This window comes from Monodon monoceros, unplaced genomic scaffold (assembly GCF_005190385.1).
Source record: "Monodon monoceros isolate NGI ecotype Baffin Bay Population unplaced genomic scaffold, NGI_Narwhal_1 Super_Scaffold_19, whole genome shotgun sequence".
In the NCBI taxonomy this organism is placed as follows: Eukaryota; Metazoa; Chordata; class Mammalia; order Artiodactyla; family Monodontidae; genus Monodon; species Monodon monoceros.
Window position 1 is genome coordinate 72,816,805 of NW_021703775.1, and position 15,719 is coordinate 72,832,523.

Here is a 15,719-nt window from a genome sequence, read left to right on the forward strand (position 1 = left end):
AGCTTTATCTTTGAAGGCTGCCTGGTTTATATTGCATGTTCTCTGACATGTCTTAACAATGTTGGCAGTCATACGAAAGGAAAAACTATTTGCTGTGTTTTCTTGTTTTCAGCTTGTTATAGTAGGGAAGTATCCTGCCATTACTGCAGCAGGTGGGCTCAGCTGATAAGCAAATAGGGAAAGTAGCAGTGATGCCATTCTTTCAAAGATGTTGAAGTACTGTTTATCATGGCTTCATTTAGTCATAACATATAGGCATAATTGCTGCACCCCAGAAAAGTAAGCTATCTGAACAGTATAAGTGTATTGAAGATATTTTTTAGATTTTACTCTGTTTAAAAATAAAGTGCCTATTTAATGAAACAGGTTGTACAAAAACCACACCTGAACATCATACTCCTTCTTTATGGCTATACTTCAAATTGTTTCCTAACTTCCCTTCTGGAAAATGATTAATAATAATAATAAATTCAGGAAAAATAAACATCAAAATACTGTCTCCAATTCCCCAAACGTACCCTGTATAAAAAGTCCCACTGTGTATATTTGCTTTCCCATACTAGTCAAGAAAACATGGTTGTGCTTCATTATCAAAAGCGACTCAGATTTCAAATGAGAATGTGAAATACATAAAAATGTTTCCTTAGAGTAGAATGAATTGGCCAGCCTAGAAGTTCTTGCTTTAATGAGACAGTAACGTAAGAAAACGTTTTGTCATGTACACAGACTTGGAAACTTTTTCTGCACAGCTGTGTTATAAAATTGGGTATACTTCCTTGACCTCAGTGATTTTTTTGCCAGTAGGTGTCTATATGAATAAAAGAAATTTTTATTACTGTTCTTTAACCTATCATATTTGGACTATAAATTTCACTGAAATTATTGTTATGGTATCTGGGAAAAGTATAAGTTTCACCCAACAGGTAATAACTGTTGCTCTCCAAAGGCAAGAGAGGAAAACCAGTTTCATCAACTATTAGTTGTGATAAACAACCTTTGGTTTTCTTATATTATTGAGAGGCAATGATGCCTTCAGAGTACACGTTAGAACTTCCTTATTGTTTCAGTACGTTCCCATGATTTCAGAGTGCACTTTAATTCTCAATTTATTATTGATATAGATCAACCAAATGTAACCCTGTAGTTCCTCGTGTATTTTTAGAGTTTTTCCTTGCATGCAGTTTTGTTTAACACAGGTCACAGAAATGGATCGTTTATACAAAGTAATGGATTGTTTCCTCTTTCTGCCAACTGATTTGATCAGCCTGAAGTTCCTTAGATACTGTGGGTTACATAACTAGTATGGAATCTGTATGGTACATTTTTTAGTATGACAGTAACTGTATTAACCATTTAATCCTTTAGGACATTTTAATAAACACAAGGAAGCCCGTTATTTTGAAGTGAATAAACTTGAAACTAAAATGAGCAATGAGTTACCACACCGACCTCAATTACCAGACTTCTTGGAAAACAGATTATTTTCATTAGTTGATTGTTCTGGTTAACTGTGGATTGGCCAGGAAAAAAAAAGACAAAAAACAAAACTTTTTCTTTCGAACTTTCCCCTTTTTAGTGTTTGTAATGTGTTTTAGCATATTCTCCTGCTTTTATAAGCAGAGTACAATAGAACATAATTTAGTTTTACTTTCCTGAAGAATTTGTAACACCTAAGAGTCCTAGTTATGAATATTTTCTCTTATCATCTCTGGTGCCATTATAAATGCAGAAGGTTTGAGAGTTGAATAGTTAAATTCTAGTCGGTGGAGACTGCATTATTCAGTGACATCTAATTTTCCAGGTATCACTTATAGGATATAGTTGAAGAACCTGAAAATGAGCAAAATTACCTTTGCCCTTTCAGAATAAAAAGTTCAGAGAACATATGAGCCCCAAGGCTTAGAATGTCTTCTTTGAAGCTTGCTAATTCCCTTTTATTCATAATTCCAACTATTTGGTTTCCAAAAAGAAACAGAATTTGGACACCCTCATTGTCAGCACATGCGAATCTGCCTAATGTTCATTATAGCATAGTATTCCATTAAATGGATATATCATAATTTATGTAACCAGTCCTAATTATGGACATTCATCTCCAGTCTTTTGCTCTTCTAAATAATTCTGTTTTCCAGTTTTCCCAACTGCATTTATTGAACAACTCTTTTTTTTTTTTTTTTCTCCACTGATACCTTTATCATAAACTTAATTCTCATATATGTTCAGGTCTGTTTCTAGACTCTTTTTTGTTCTGTTGAGCTGTGTGATCCTTTTCTGATCATACAGTTTTAACTACTGTAGCTTCATAATATGTGTAATGTTTAATAGAGCTAATCTCCCCTCTTTCTCTTCTTTTTCAGAATTTCTAGGTTTAGTGCCTTTCATTTTCCAGATGAACATTAATATAATTTGTCAAATTTCAAAATAAAGATCATTTTTTAGTATTTTAATTGGTATTGAATGAACTGAATTGATTAACTTTGTGGGAGACTTTATATCTCTTTTGCAATGGAAGAACAAATGTCCCTTTGGATTTTAAAGTTTTCTTTATATAAGTGTAGTACATTTCTTTTTACAGTGGTATTTAGCTATTATTTTTATACATGAGATTTTATTAATGTTTAAAACATAAGCTGAAAATAATGGTAATTTTACCTTCCCAATATTTCTAACTCTTACTTTTTTTTAAATCTTGTCAAATTTCATTGATATAGTACTTCTAGGACAGTATTAACAATACAATAACCAGAGTGATCCTATTAAGATGGAAGTCAGACATATCACCCCTGTTTTCAAAACCCTTCAAAGGCTTTTCAGTTACTCAGAGTGAAAACCAGAGGCCTATTGGACAGTCCATTGTCTGCTGCCCCTGTGATCACAGCTGCTGCAGCCTGAGCTGCTGTCCTCTCACATACTCGGCTCCAACTGTACTTCTTGCTTTTTACTCAAACACCAAATTACGTTCTGTTTTATGGCCTTTGCACTTGCTCCTCCCTCTCCCAGAAAAGCTCTTTTCCCAAATATCATCAGCCCGCTCTGTAACTGCCTTTGCACAAATGTCACCTTTCACTGAAGCCTTCTGTAAACACCCTATTTAGAGCTACACCACCACTTCCAGCAATTCCTGGTCTTTTTTCATTATCTTATTTCTTTCCTACCCCACCATAGGACTTGAGATTTACTAGTATTATACATCTCTTAATTACTTATTATTATTTTATTTTTATAATTATTCATTCCTTAGATTGTCATATAATTATTTTTAAATTATTAATCATTTATTGTGACTTACTAACATACACATTTTATTCATTGTTATATCATTTACTCAATTCTTTATTTAGTATTTACTGTCACTTATGTTTTTATTACTTATATCTTTCTCATGCAAAACATGGTAAGAAAGAAGACAAAATGGGGTAAGGAGATACAAAAACTAGAAAGCACAAAATAAGATTTTAGATTTAACTCCAAAATATTGGTATTTTTTAAGTGAAAATGTAGTAAACGTATTAGTCATGTTAGTTAAAAGACATAGACTGTCAGATTAGATAGAGATAATAATCCAACTATCTTCTAAATATAAGGCTATAGAAAGGTAGACAGTAGAAGGGTGGGAAGGGTATATCTTGCAAATTCTAACCAAAAGAAAGCTGGTATAGCTATGTTAACATTAAACAAAATAAGCCCTAAGGGAAAAACATTACTAGAGATGAAGAGAGTTCCTTCATAATTATAAAAGGTTTACTCTATCAGGTACTAATAGTCAATAACAGAATAAAAGAGGTAGTATCACTACTGGTGGTCCAGAGATTGAAGTATAATAGCAGGATATTATAAATAACTTCATGTCAATAAATTTAGAAGTTTAAATGAAATGGATAAATCCCTAGAAAAAGATAACATCAAAACAGATTCTCAGGGAGAAATAGAAAGCCTGAATGGTCCTAAGCCTTTAAAGAAATTGAATCAATCAATAGTCAAATCTTTCTAAAAATAAAACTCTAGAGATTTCCCTTGGTGGTCCAGTGGTTAGGACTCGGCGCTGTCACTGCTGTGGCCTGGGTTCAATCCCTGGTCAGGGAACTAAGACCCCATAAGCTGTGTGGTGTGGCAAAATCAAAACAAAACAAAACAAAACAAAACAAACAAACTTTAGGCTTCACTGGTGAGTTCTATCAAATATTCAGAGAATAAATCATTCTATTATATTACAAAATCCTCTGAATAATGGGAAAGGAAACCATAGTCTCCAACTCTGTTTTCTCAAACTAACAAAACCTTATATGCAAACCTGGAATAAATAATATAAGAAAAGCAAATTATAGGCCAGGCTTACTTATCAACATGCAAAAGTCCTACACAAAGTATTAGGAAACCAAATATAGTAATATAGTAACATGAGAAGGATGTATCATGACCCAGGTGGGTCTATCCCAAAAATAGAAAGTTAGTTTCACATTAGAAAATCAATTGATAGTTTACCACATTAATAAATGAAAGGAGAAAAATCATACGATCATTTCAATAGGGACAGAAAAGGTATTTTATAAAACTCAGTATCCATATATGGGTTTTATCCATTTAAAACTCATATCCGTATCCAATGCAGAGAGCCAAAAATACTCAAGGCATTTTTGAAGAACAAGAAAATAGGGTTTAAGTTACTCTACCAAATATCAAAATATAAAGCTTTAGTAAATAAGACGTGTGCTCGTGGCACAGAGTTAGAAGAGAAGGCCAGTAGGACAGATTATAGAACCCTGGAAAGGACCTGTTCACATATACACAGGATTTACAACAGAAATGTCACTGCAGAAAAGCAGAAGGGCAGTCTTTGCAGTTAATAGTGCTGGAACAGTTGAGTTTCCATATGGAAAAAAATGAAATTAGACCCATATTTCACACCACACATAAAAATCAGTTTCAGGTAGATTATGAACCAAAAAGTGAAAGACTAAGCCGTCGAGCTTTTAGAGATATTATTGAAGAACATTGGCTGCCAAGGAGCCTGCAGTGACTGTGAACTGCGGCCAACCTGGCTTTCTTACCGTATCGTGTTCCTATAGCTCCAGGTGGGAGTGACAAACGAGAGCCCAGCTGAGGCTGAGAAGTCAGTTTCTTCATCATTGTCTTTGCTGCCACTGCAGCTGCTAACAAGAAACCTGCTCTTCAGCATCGAGGGAGAGCTCTTCCTGTGGGGTGGGGAAGGGAGCTGCTTCTTAGCCCTTCAGCTGGGAGGCCTCAGCAGGGCAGTGAGAAACCCTGCCTCTCTCAATACCAAAGATTGCTTTATACAAATCCACCCCTGTTTGAAATCTCTCAAGACTTAAGTCCAATAGAACATTGGTAGCACTTACAGGAGTTAAAGGACTCATGATATTAGAATTACGTCAAGAGATAGGGGAAGAAATCTGAATTTGAAGGTATAAAAGTCAGTGATTAATTGTAGTACCACTCCAGTTGCTAAAAGATTTTTTATTGTTTCTACCCTTCAGAGTCTTAAAGCGTGCTGTTTGGTATCCAAGTGAAATGCCAGATCCCTGGATTAAACTGCTAACATTAGATGATATGATAAAATTTACTTTCTGTGTGAGCTCCAGACACCCACCAAAGGGATCATACTTTCGAAAACAGAAGAAGAAAGGCTAATAATTAATGCCATATTGTTTAAGAGTTCTTGCTGATCCACATCATTAGTACTTGGTATTGTTAGATTTCTTACTTTTTGCCAGTCTGAAGGATATATTCCATATCTCTAAGAGAGACAGCAGCCCTATTTGACTTTGAGCCATTGGGTGCAGTCCTGAAGAATATCTTTGGACAGAAAAGGCAAAGGTGAAGCAGTAGCATACCCACTGTATATGGAATATGAGAATACAGAGACCTGTTCAAGAACCCTGGAGACATCAGGAAGCGATCAGTTTCTTTACTTATGCTTTCCAGGACTGAGGGTAACTACAGTTAGGATGCTCACGCTACATACTCTGCTTATCCTGTGTCCTCAACACCATAGGCATCACTGATGAATCAGGAATGCTGTGTCCCTGTGTTATGCTGGAAGGGGAAGAAGAAGGTGACCAAGTATCAAAAGTCCCAGGATCCCGAAGCTGATTTCATTCCTCCTGTGTTTGTGTTCAAATACATTGAGTTAGGGACTTCCCTCGTGGTGCAGTGGTTAAGAATCCACCTGCCAATGCAGGGGACGTGGGTTCGATCCCTGGTCCGGGAAGATCCCATGTGCCATGGAGCAACTAAGCCCGTGCATCAAAACTACTGAGCCTGCGCTCTAGAGCCCATGAGCCACAAGTACTGAAGCCTGCGTGCTCTAGGGCCTGCCTGCCACGACTACTGAGCCCCCATGCTGCAACTAGTGAAGCCCACGTGCCTAGAGCCCGTGCTTCGCAACAAGAGAAGCCACCACGATGAGAAGCCCACGCACTACAACAAAGAGTAACCCCCTCTCACCGCAACTAGAGAAAGCCCGTGCGCAGGAACGAAGACCCAACGCAGCCAAAAATAAAATAAAAATAAAAGTAAAAAAAAACCAAGACAAATGCATTGAGTTAGAGTTCACACTGAAATTGGCATCCAGGGAGAATGATTCCTTTAACTGACTTTTCTTGTCCAGTCAGACTTCCCAGAGATCCTGTAACCTTTGTGTGAATCTTTATATATAACTTTTGTATAAACCCATTGTAATGCAGGCAGCTGGCTCTGACTGGAAGATTCTGGATCACCCCTGACATTCTGGAGCCCACAGTGATCTGCATCACAAGTGCCCATGAATGCCCCATAAAGGCCCCAAAGGCCTTTATTAAGCACAGTCCATGCAGCATCTCCTCTGCTTTGTGCTTGAGAAGATGCCAAGGTGGCAGAAACTCCCACCTTCTGGGTGAAACTCAGCGTTCACTCAAAAAGCACATTATGAGCACTTTGCCGTGTGTTGTTACCGACCCAGCATTTTAAAATCATCTGAAAAGGCTGTGCCTCCCTGCTCCCAGAGAACACCAAGGCCACGGGGAACAGTACCCTACTTACGTGACAGAGGAGGAGATCTAGTAGAGATCAAATTACTGTGACCAAAAATAAACAACTAAAATATCTCAGATATTGTTGAGAGAAAAGGAAAGGTCTGCAGGAAATGGCTAAGCACTTAGCTGATAGATAGGACCAAGGAAGAACAAGAAGTTACCATGATTAGAAAGAAGAGTCCTCCACAGTTTTCACCCTCAAATCCCTGTTCTCTATTAGTGAGACAGATATGAAGGCACAATGACAGGTGTTACCTGATCAACTTTAACATTTGGTCAGTGCCATCAAATAGGTTACTATGAAAAAGGACTGTCAACAGTGGAAGGTGAAAAAGAGACTGAGTCCACAAAACCCCACCTTTACTGTCGGGTCCTACCAGGAAAAGTGCACCAAGTTCATCCAGGAGGAAGAATGTAAATATATAAGGGAAGTGGCAAATCACTGATGCCTGAAATCAAAGGAACAGACTCACAGCTGAAGTTAAACACAGCCCAAGGCTTAAATCCACATTGTAGAACAGATAAGAGGTAGCATGAAAAAATATCTTCTAGAATTTCTTAAACCACAAAGAACAATAACTGTAAGAGAAAAGACTGTTAAATTCATCTGCATCAAACTTAAGAACTTATCTCCATTAAGAAAAAAAAAAAGAAGAAGGGTTGAACAGGCAAGCCAAGAACTGCAACATGACAAAGGACTGGTATCTAAAATAAAAAGCAACTTCTACAAATCAATAAAAAATAAGACAGTCTAATAGAAAAATGTGAGACTTAAATAAGACATTTGCAAAGGATATATAGAAAATGTCCAAAAAGCATATAAAAGCCTTATCAGTCATCAGAGAAACACAAATTAGAGCCACAATGAAATACCTCTAAACACCAGGTTAGTCAATTATAATTACAAAGTTTGCCAGTACCAAATGTGAGGAAATGTAACAATATGAACCCTCATGTATGTTTTATATGCTTTTCTGTATGTAAATTGGTATAAGTACTTTGAAAAACTATTAGGAAATTGGGATTGACATATATACACTAATATGTATAAAATGGATAACTAATAAGAACCTGATGTATAAAAAAACAGATAAAATAAAATTCAAAAATTCAAAAAAATTTTGGAACTACCTATTAAAGCTGCACGTGTGCAACCATATGACCCCATATTTCTACTTTGAGGTGATATAGTCAACAGAAATACATGCACACATGCACAAGAGATGTGTGTAAAAATATTATAACAGCATAGTTGTAATAACAACACAAATATCTGTCAGTAAAATAAATTGTGTTATGTTCTTACAGTGGAAAACTGTATAGCAAAGATAGTGAGCTATTGCTACATGTATCAGCATGGTTGGATGTTATAAACAATGTTGAGTGAAGCAAGTAAAATACAAAAACATACTGCATGATTACATTTATATAAAGTTCATTAACAGACAAAAATTAACTATGATATTAAGGGATAGGTATTAGTCTGCTCGAACTGCCATAACAAAATGCCATAGACTGGGTGGCTTAAACAACTGACATTTATTTTCTCACAGTTCTGGAGATTGGAAGTCCAAGATCAGCATGCCAGCATGGTCAGTTTCCAGTGAAACTTCTTCCTGGCTTGTAGATGGCCACCGTCTGTCTGTGTGTTCGCCAGACCTCTTCTCTGTGTGTTCTTGGGATGAGAGTAAGCTCTCAGGTGTCTGTCCTTATAAGGATACTAGTCCTATCCATTAGGGCCCCACTCTTATGACCTTATATAACCGGAATTACCTCTCTCTACATGCAGTCACCTTGGGAGTTAGGGCTTCATCATATCAATTTGGGGGTGACACAGTTCAGTCTATAGCAGCATGATAAGCATTAATATAAAGCAAAATAAGGAAGTGATTATAGTATTAAGGAATGATAAGTATTGATATAAAGAAAAGTAAGAAAATCAGTATAGAGATTACCTAAGATGTGAGCAGAGGAAGGGGTTGTGATGGGAAGATGACATGCTGGCAATGTCTTCTTTCTTGACCCACACAGCTGTTCATTTTATAAATTATTTGTTAAATTGAACATTTATGTTTCATATGCTTTTCTGTATGTTATACTTAACAATTTAAAAGGTTTTTTTTAAAGTAAAAAAAGTTTTTTAAAGTTTTTTTAAAGTAAAAAAAAAAGGGTTTTTTTTAAAGTCCATTCTCATTTCCTGTTCAACAATCTGCTAACATTGATGAGCTGTTCCATTTATGTTCCATTTATGTTATCCTATTATTAATATGGATTATACTTAACTATTTTGACTTTTCTGATCCCATATAAATTATTTTTATATATTAATTTTTTAATATTAATATGGTAAATAATGGTAAATTTTAAATGTTTTAGCGATGCTCTTTTCGTCTGGTGTATTATTAAAATATATTTCATGATATTCTGATGAATTGAGTTGAAATGATATTTTTGTCCTTAAACATTTTCCCACATAGGTAGAAATTCCCAGCTTCCTTTGTCCCTGGCCTACACTTTATTGAGGTTGAATCAGTTGCTAAAAGTATATTTGGTCCTATGAAAGATTATCTTTGGCTGGTAAGATTAAGGAATAGAGGAGCTTTTCAAAAGTGAACTATCTCCAAATATAATCAATAAAAGAAATTCTGACTAGAAATGGAGTCTTTTATGTAGCTTTATTCTCTTTTGGCATCATTAGTCAGTCAAGTTGGTATAACTACTGAAATGGTACATTCATTTCTACTTTCAGCAATCCTTCAAAGGGATTGTGAGTTGCTGTCACAATCAATAACTTATCTAGGAATCTGATTTCCTCCTCACCCTGAAAATTAACCCCAGCAACTTAAGGGACATCCTTATATCCTATATATATCCTTATATCCAGGTTGGTTGAGGGCTGAGAAGGCAGTGGATGGTACTTCTTCTCAGTCTGAATAGATTGTTAGCCATATTATAAAACCCAGTCCTTTGTAGATACTATATAGAAGAAACAATAAAGCAATGACTTATTCCTTAAGAAAACTTCTCATCAAAGTGTGTGTTGTTTTTTTTTTTATTGTAGGTAATTCGCTCTTTTCTGCTCTTTCCAACAATTGAGCGAATGTCTGAGTCACCCAGAGGCAAGCTCGCCACTCCACTTTTGTGCTGGTTTCGATATGCTTTCTATGTTCCTGGCTACTTACTACTTAAACCGTGGCCTGAGAAAATCAAATCCTTGGTGATCAGAATGCTCCTTCGAAGGATGAACCTACAGAGTGAATTTTCGTTTCTGAATATGTTGGAACCGTTCTGCCTCAGTAAGCACATTTTAAAATGTATATGTTTATTCTTGTATCAGAAAGTGTTAAGAGAATAATCTCAGACAGTGGATGAGTATCAAGCAAGGAATTATCTGTTGTATGTTTCTCCCAAAAGTTTAAAACTAGAAATAAAAAGAAAATAGTGGGGGGTATTCTAAATGACAGAAAAGCCTCATCAAGCTTTAATTTTAAACCTTATCCTTCTGATTCTCCACTCTAGCTACAGGATGATGAGAAAGAATTCTTCTGTATCGAGTATATATGGAGTCCTTACAGGAATCCAGGGTGTGCCCTGTTAAGCTCAGTGTGTGAACTTTGCAAAAATCAGTCCAAGGAAATCAGGCCTAATATTCCCATAGAGTGAACAGGCTATGATTTTACTTTGCTCTTTAAAAGTTTTTGGAGAAGTTTGAGTTATAAAACTAATAATAAATAATAGTCATGGTAATGTAACACTGGATGCGTTACTGATTATGGTTTCTGAATGTGCCAGGGAATGTTTTTGCTACTTTACTTCTTGGCTGTTTTTAAATGTAATTTATCTGTTTAGTTAATACTAATTTATATATTTACAAATGATTTTAATAATAAAATATGCTACTTTCTTAATCCATAAAATGGGATAATAATATCCCATACCTCAAAAGATTATTATAGGATTAAATGTGATAATATATGCAAAGTGTCTATCTAGTATTTTATTTATAATAAGCCTCCAGTGAATGATATAACAACAGTTGCAGCAGCAGCAGCTAATAGCTGCTGTTCTAAGCTTTAACCTGTAGTCCTCAGAAGAACTAATAACGTTTAGGTATTATTATTGTCCCCATTTTACAGATAAAGATACTGAGGTTCAGAGAAGTTACGTGATTTGCCCGAAGTCACACAACTAGTGGGTAGTGTTCAAACTCCAGCAATATGCCACTGTGTTAAACTTCCTTTTACCATAGCTGCTGCTATTATTGTCTCTTTGCTCCTTTCAGTCATAAAAGCAGGACTCCTGAGTAAAGTTTACCATGCTCACCTACATCGAGTGCCATGAGATCATGTGCATAGTGAATCCAGAAACAAGTCACAGCCCTGCCTTTAGAATTGTACAGCTACAGATTGTATGGGAGGTGTTTTTCTAAATATGTAGCAAGAAGAAGTCATCACAAATACAAAGTTCAATATTTTTTCTGTATTTGTGGATTTTTATGCTCTCCCCAACTCTCATTCTTTGTTATAGGCTTAGCATAGTAGCAGCAGAAGATGAGATAGGGAGTAGGGAAGCAAGGCTCAGGACAGTCATAAAAATCACGAAACATTGAAGTTGGAGATGTCCCTTGAAGACCTTCTGGTCCAGCCCCTTATTTATCCCTCATAGAAGAGAAAGAAATGGCCTAGTAAGTGAAAATGGCACTGACAACAAGGCAGAAACCCTCAACTCTCATTTTGGTTTTGCCTCAGACTCCCTCTGTGGCCTCAATTTAGTCCCTTCCCCTCTCTGGTTCTCAGTCATTGATCAAATCAAGAGTTAGACTGGACACATTTGGAAATTGAGATCAAATGGAAATCACTTGAAATTCTGGCAAACATATATAAAACTACTCCACGTATACTTCAGTAAGTCATTACAGTTTACAAGGTTTTTTTTTTCCCTTCTTTAATCTTTTTCTTTTTACCCTTAGAAAGGATTTTAAAAAAGCATTCTCTAGTTAAGGAATCCATTTTCCTCCAAGGACTTCTGCTTCCAGGAAGATGAAATAGATGTATTCATCTCCCTGTTTCTCCTACTAAGTGCTAAAAATCCTGCATATTATATGTAAAACAAATATAAGACGCTGAAAGGTGGAGAAGAAAGCAGACTATGTAGGGACCTTGGGACCCACAGAGCAACACAGTGGTAAGTTCCCTGGGTTTTCTTTTTACCACATGTATCCTAGACTTGGAGCCAGTGACCCAGAAATACCAATGGGTGTGGATTTTTAAAAAGCCCTGAAAAAAACCTGCACTCTGTAGCCAGAGGACCAGGAAAATGACAGCCTTTCTAAAAGAAACTTTTGGATAATGACTGCCCTAATCTAGCCATGCACCATAGTAAAAACCGTGGCCTTATCCCTACCCAAATCAGCCAAGGCCAAGTGGGAGGCCTGGACTTTACCCCACACCCAACAGTAATGAGGCACACCTCTCCTTCCTCACTAGCGTGGTGTCCAGAAGAGGCTGGTTGGAGAAGCAGGACTTTCACCACTGCCCAGCAGTAATGAGGCCACTACCACCACCACTCCTATGAGATCAGTGGGGATCATATGGGAAAAGCAATAAGGCAATCCTGCCTCTCCTGGCTGGGATGGTAATAATGGAAGCCTAGTGGGGAGTCAGAATTCCTACCCATGCCCAGCAATAATGAGGAGCCCCTCCACCCCTTGGTTGTCAATAGAAACCAAATGGAGAACCTGGATTTCTGCCTCACCTGGCAGTAGTGAGGTGGCACTTCTCCTTCCCCACTTCCCTTGCTGAAGAAGTGTCAGGGAAAAAAAAACAAAAAAGCCCCACCTAAAATAGAAAGTTTAAATAAGATCAGGAGTATCATAATACAATCCCATTGTCCTTGTTTTAGTTAAAAATCGCTTGTCATACAAAAAACCCAGAAAATCTCAATTTGAATGGAAGAAGATAATGAATGCCAATACCAAATGACAGAGATATTAGAATTTTCTGACAAAGATTTTAAAGCAGTCATTATAAAATACTTCAATGAGCAATTAATAAACATGTTGGAAAAAATGAAAAAATAGAAAGTCTCAGGAAAGACAAGATTTAAAGAAAAACTGAATGGAAATTTTAGAACTGAAAAATATAATAGCCAAATTAAAAACTCAGTGTTTGAGCTCAACAATAAAATGGAGGGGACAGAGGAAAGAACCAGGGAACATAAAGATATAACAATAAAAATAGGAACTTCCCAAATTTGGTAAAAGACATAAACCTACAAAATTCAAGAAGCTAAATGAACTCCAAATAAGTAAACCCAAAGAAATCCACACCAAGACACATAAACATTCGAAAACGAAAATAAGGAAAATATCTTGAAAGCAGCCAGAGAGAAATGATACATATTTATAGAGGAAAATCTATTTGAGTGACAACTACTTTCTCTTCAGAATCTATAGAGGCCAAAAGAAATGGCATATATTTCAAGTGTAAATAGAACAGAACCATCAATACAGAATTCTATATCCAGCAAAAATGTGCTTCAGGAAGGAAGAGAAAATTAAGACACTCTCCAATGAAGAAAAACTAAAGGAATTTGTAACTATCAGACCTATCCTAAAAGAATAGCTATAGGAAGTTCTCTAAACTGAAAATAAATGATCAAAGAAGGAATCTTGAAACATTTAGAAAGGAAAGAACAGAAAGAAAAAATGTGGGTAATTACATTTTTCCTTCTCCTCTTGAGATTTCTAAATTACGTTTAACAGTTGAAGCAAAAATTATAACACTGATATGATCTAAGTGTATACAGAAGTATTTAAGGCAATTATATTATAAATAGGGGAGGGTAAAATAACATAAAGGGAAGTAATATACTTCTGTACTTCACTTGAACTGGTAAAATGTCAACACCAGTAAACTGTATTAAGTTACATATCTAATGTAATACCTAGAATGACCACTTTAAAATCTATAAAAATAGACATACTCCAAAACACTATAGGTAAATCAAAATAGAATTCTAAAACATTTATTAAACAATATAGGAAGGCCAGAGAAAGAACACAGAGAAATAGAAAACAGACAACCATCAGAAAACAGATAATAAAATGGCATACAGGCTCTAACATACCAATAATTACATTAAATGTAAATGGTCAAAATATACCAATTAAAAGATAAAGATTGACAAGGTGGATTAAAAAACAGAACCTAAGTATATACTGTCTTTAGAAAACTTGGTTAAAATATAATCGTATAGGTAGACTGAAAGTAAAAGAATGGGAAAAGATACATCATGCAAACATTAATCAAAAGGAACTAGTAATGACTATATTAATATCAGATAAAGTGAACTTCATAGCAAAGAAAATTACCAGGACCATAGAGTGACAATACATAATAATAACAATAAAAGGTTCAATTTACCAAGGAGTCATAGCAATTCTAAATGTGTATGCATGAAACAAGTGAGCGGCAAAATATATGAAGCAAAAACTGATAGAACTGAAAGGAGTAATGGACAAATGCACAATTATAGGTGGACGCTTAAACACCCCTCTCTCAACAATCAAATAATATAACAGAAAAAATTAGCAAGGATATACATAAATTAGCAACAGTATCAACCAACAGGATTTAATAGACATTTATAGAACACTCCACCCAAAACATCTGGGTTTCTGATAGGCATTAGATAGGGAAATATTTTCTAAACCCAAATCAGCACATGGGATATAAGAAAGTTTTATTTGTTTTTCTATATATATTTAGTGACTATGTAACACATCACATATGACATATGACGTGTTTAATGTTTTTTCATTAAAATGGGTACTTATATAAAGATTTTTTTTCAATTTTTCTACAACAGAATTGTAAACACCCTCTTTAAGAAGTAGGCTCCATAGGCTGCACTTGAGAGAAAGGAATCTTCCTTTCAGCTGCAATGATTGACCTCTTACTGAGTCTTCCTGGAGCTGCAAGTGCAGGCATCAAGGAGCAAGACAGTTTGGACATAGGACACATTCCCCTCCCTGACTCAAGGCAACCAGAGCCTTCCAGCTGCATTGTTGCTTGGGGAACCCTGGGATTTCTTTCTCATAGTAGAGTTATACTGTGTGCAAAATAGACTTTTAGACCAGACTAAAACACTCAGCCACATTGCTTTATCTCTGTTCCAAACAACCAACTTGCAAACAAACTTTTGGAGCACAGCCCTTATGTTTCTGACATCCTTTCCTTCTCTGATTTTCTCTTTTCTTCCTTCTGGACCTGCCTTTCTGATATCCAAGTAACTAGTACTTCAGTAGTCTCTTTTGTTTCCCCATTGCCCACCCTGTCTGTGTAACCTTGGGTAAATAGAAAGGAGGCAAGAATTACCTGTCTTCTTGCTGCTTTGTGTTCTTGGTTTATTCTCTGCATGGGAACTTAGTTCAGTCTCCTAGTAGTGACCGTAGGCTAACCCTTAAGCAAGCATTGCAATCATCCTAGCCGGCCTCTTTATACCTCTCCCCTTTGGGTCCCGTGTCGCCCCTGCCTCCTCTTGCAACAGCTACCACAGAACCTGCCTTTACCCAGGCTTGCCCTGGCCATGCCTCTAGTGATTCCTGTTCCCTTGCTTATGACAAATGCAAGAAGGCCCCTGCGGAGAGGGACTGATACTCATCAGATAAGACCCTGGCCCTTGTGG

The 15,719-nt window shown here is 36.3% G+C and overlaps 1 protein-coding gene across 2 annotated transcripts in view; it reads left to right on the plus strand.

The window, feature by feature from the left end:
* LDAH (lipid droplet associated hydrolase) overlaps nt 1–15,719 on the plus strand; it is a 95,992-nt gene that overhangs the window by 54,895 nt on the left and 25,378 nt on the right. The window contains exon 6 of one of the 2 annotated variants that reach the window (XR_003794924.1): nt 10,093–10,204. Coding sequence is in view for 1 of the 2 variants with exons in the window: in XM_029232062.1 (XP_029087895.1) it covers nt 10,093–10,327 (235 nt within the window). In the remaining variant the exon portion in view is untranslated. Of the gene's footprint in view, nt 1–10,092; nt 10,328–15,719 lie in introns of those variants that run through there. The other variant, XM_029232062.1, reaches the window with a different exon arrangement.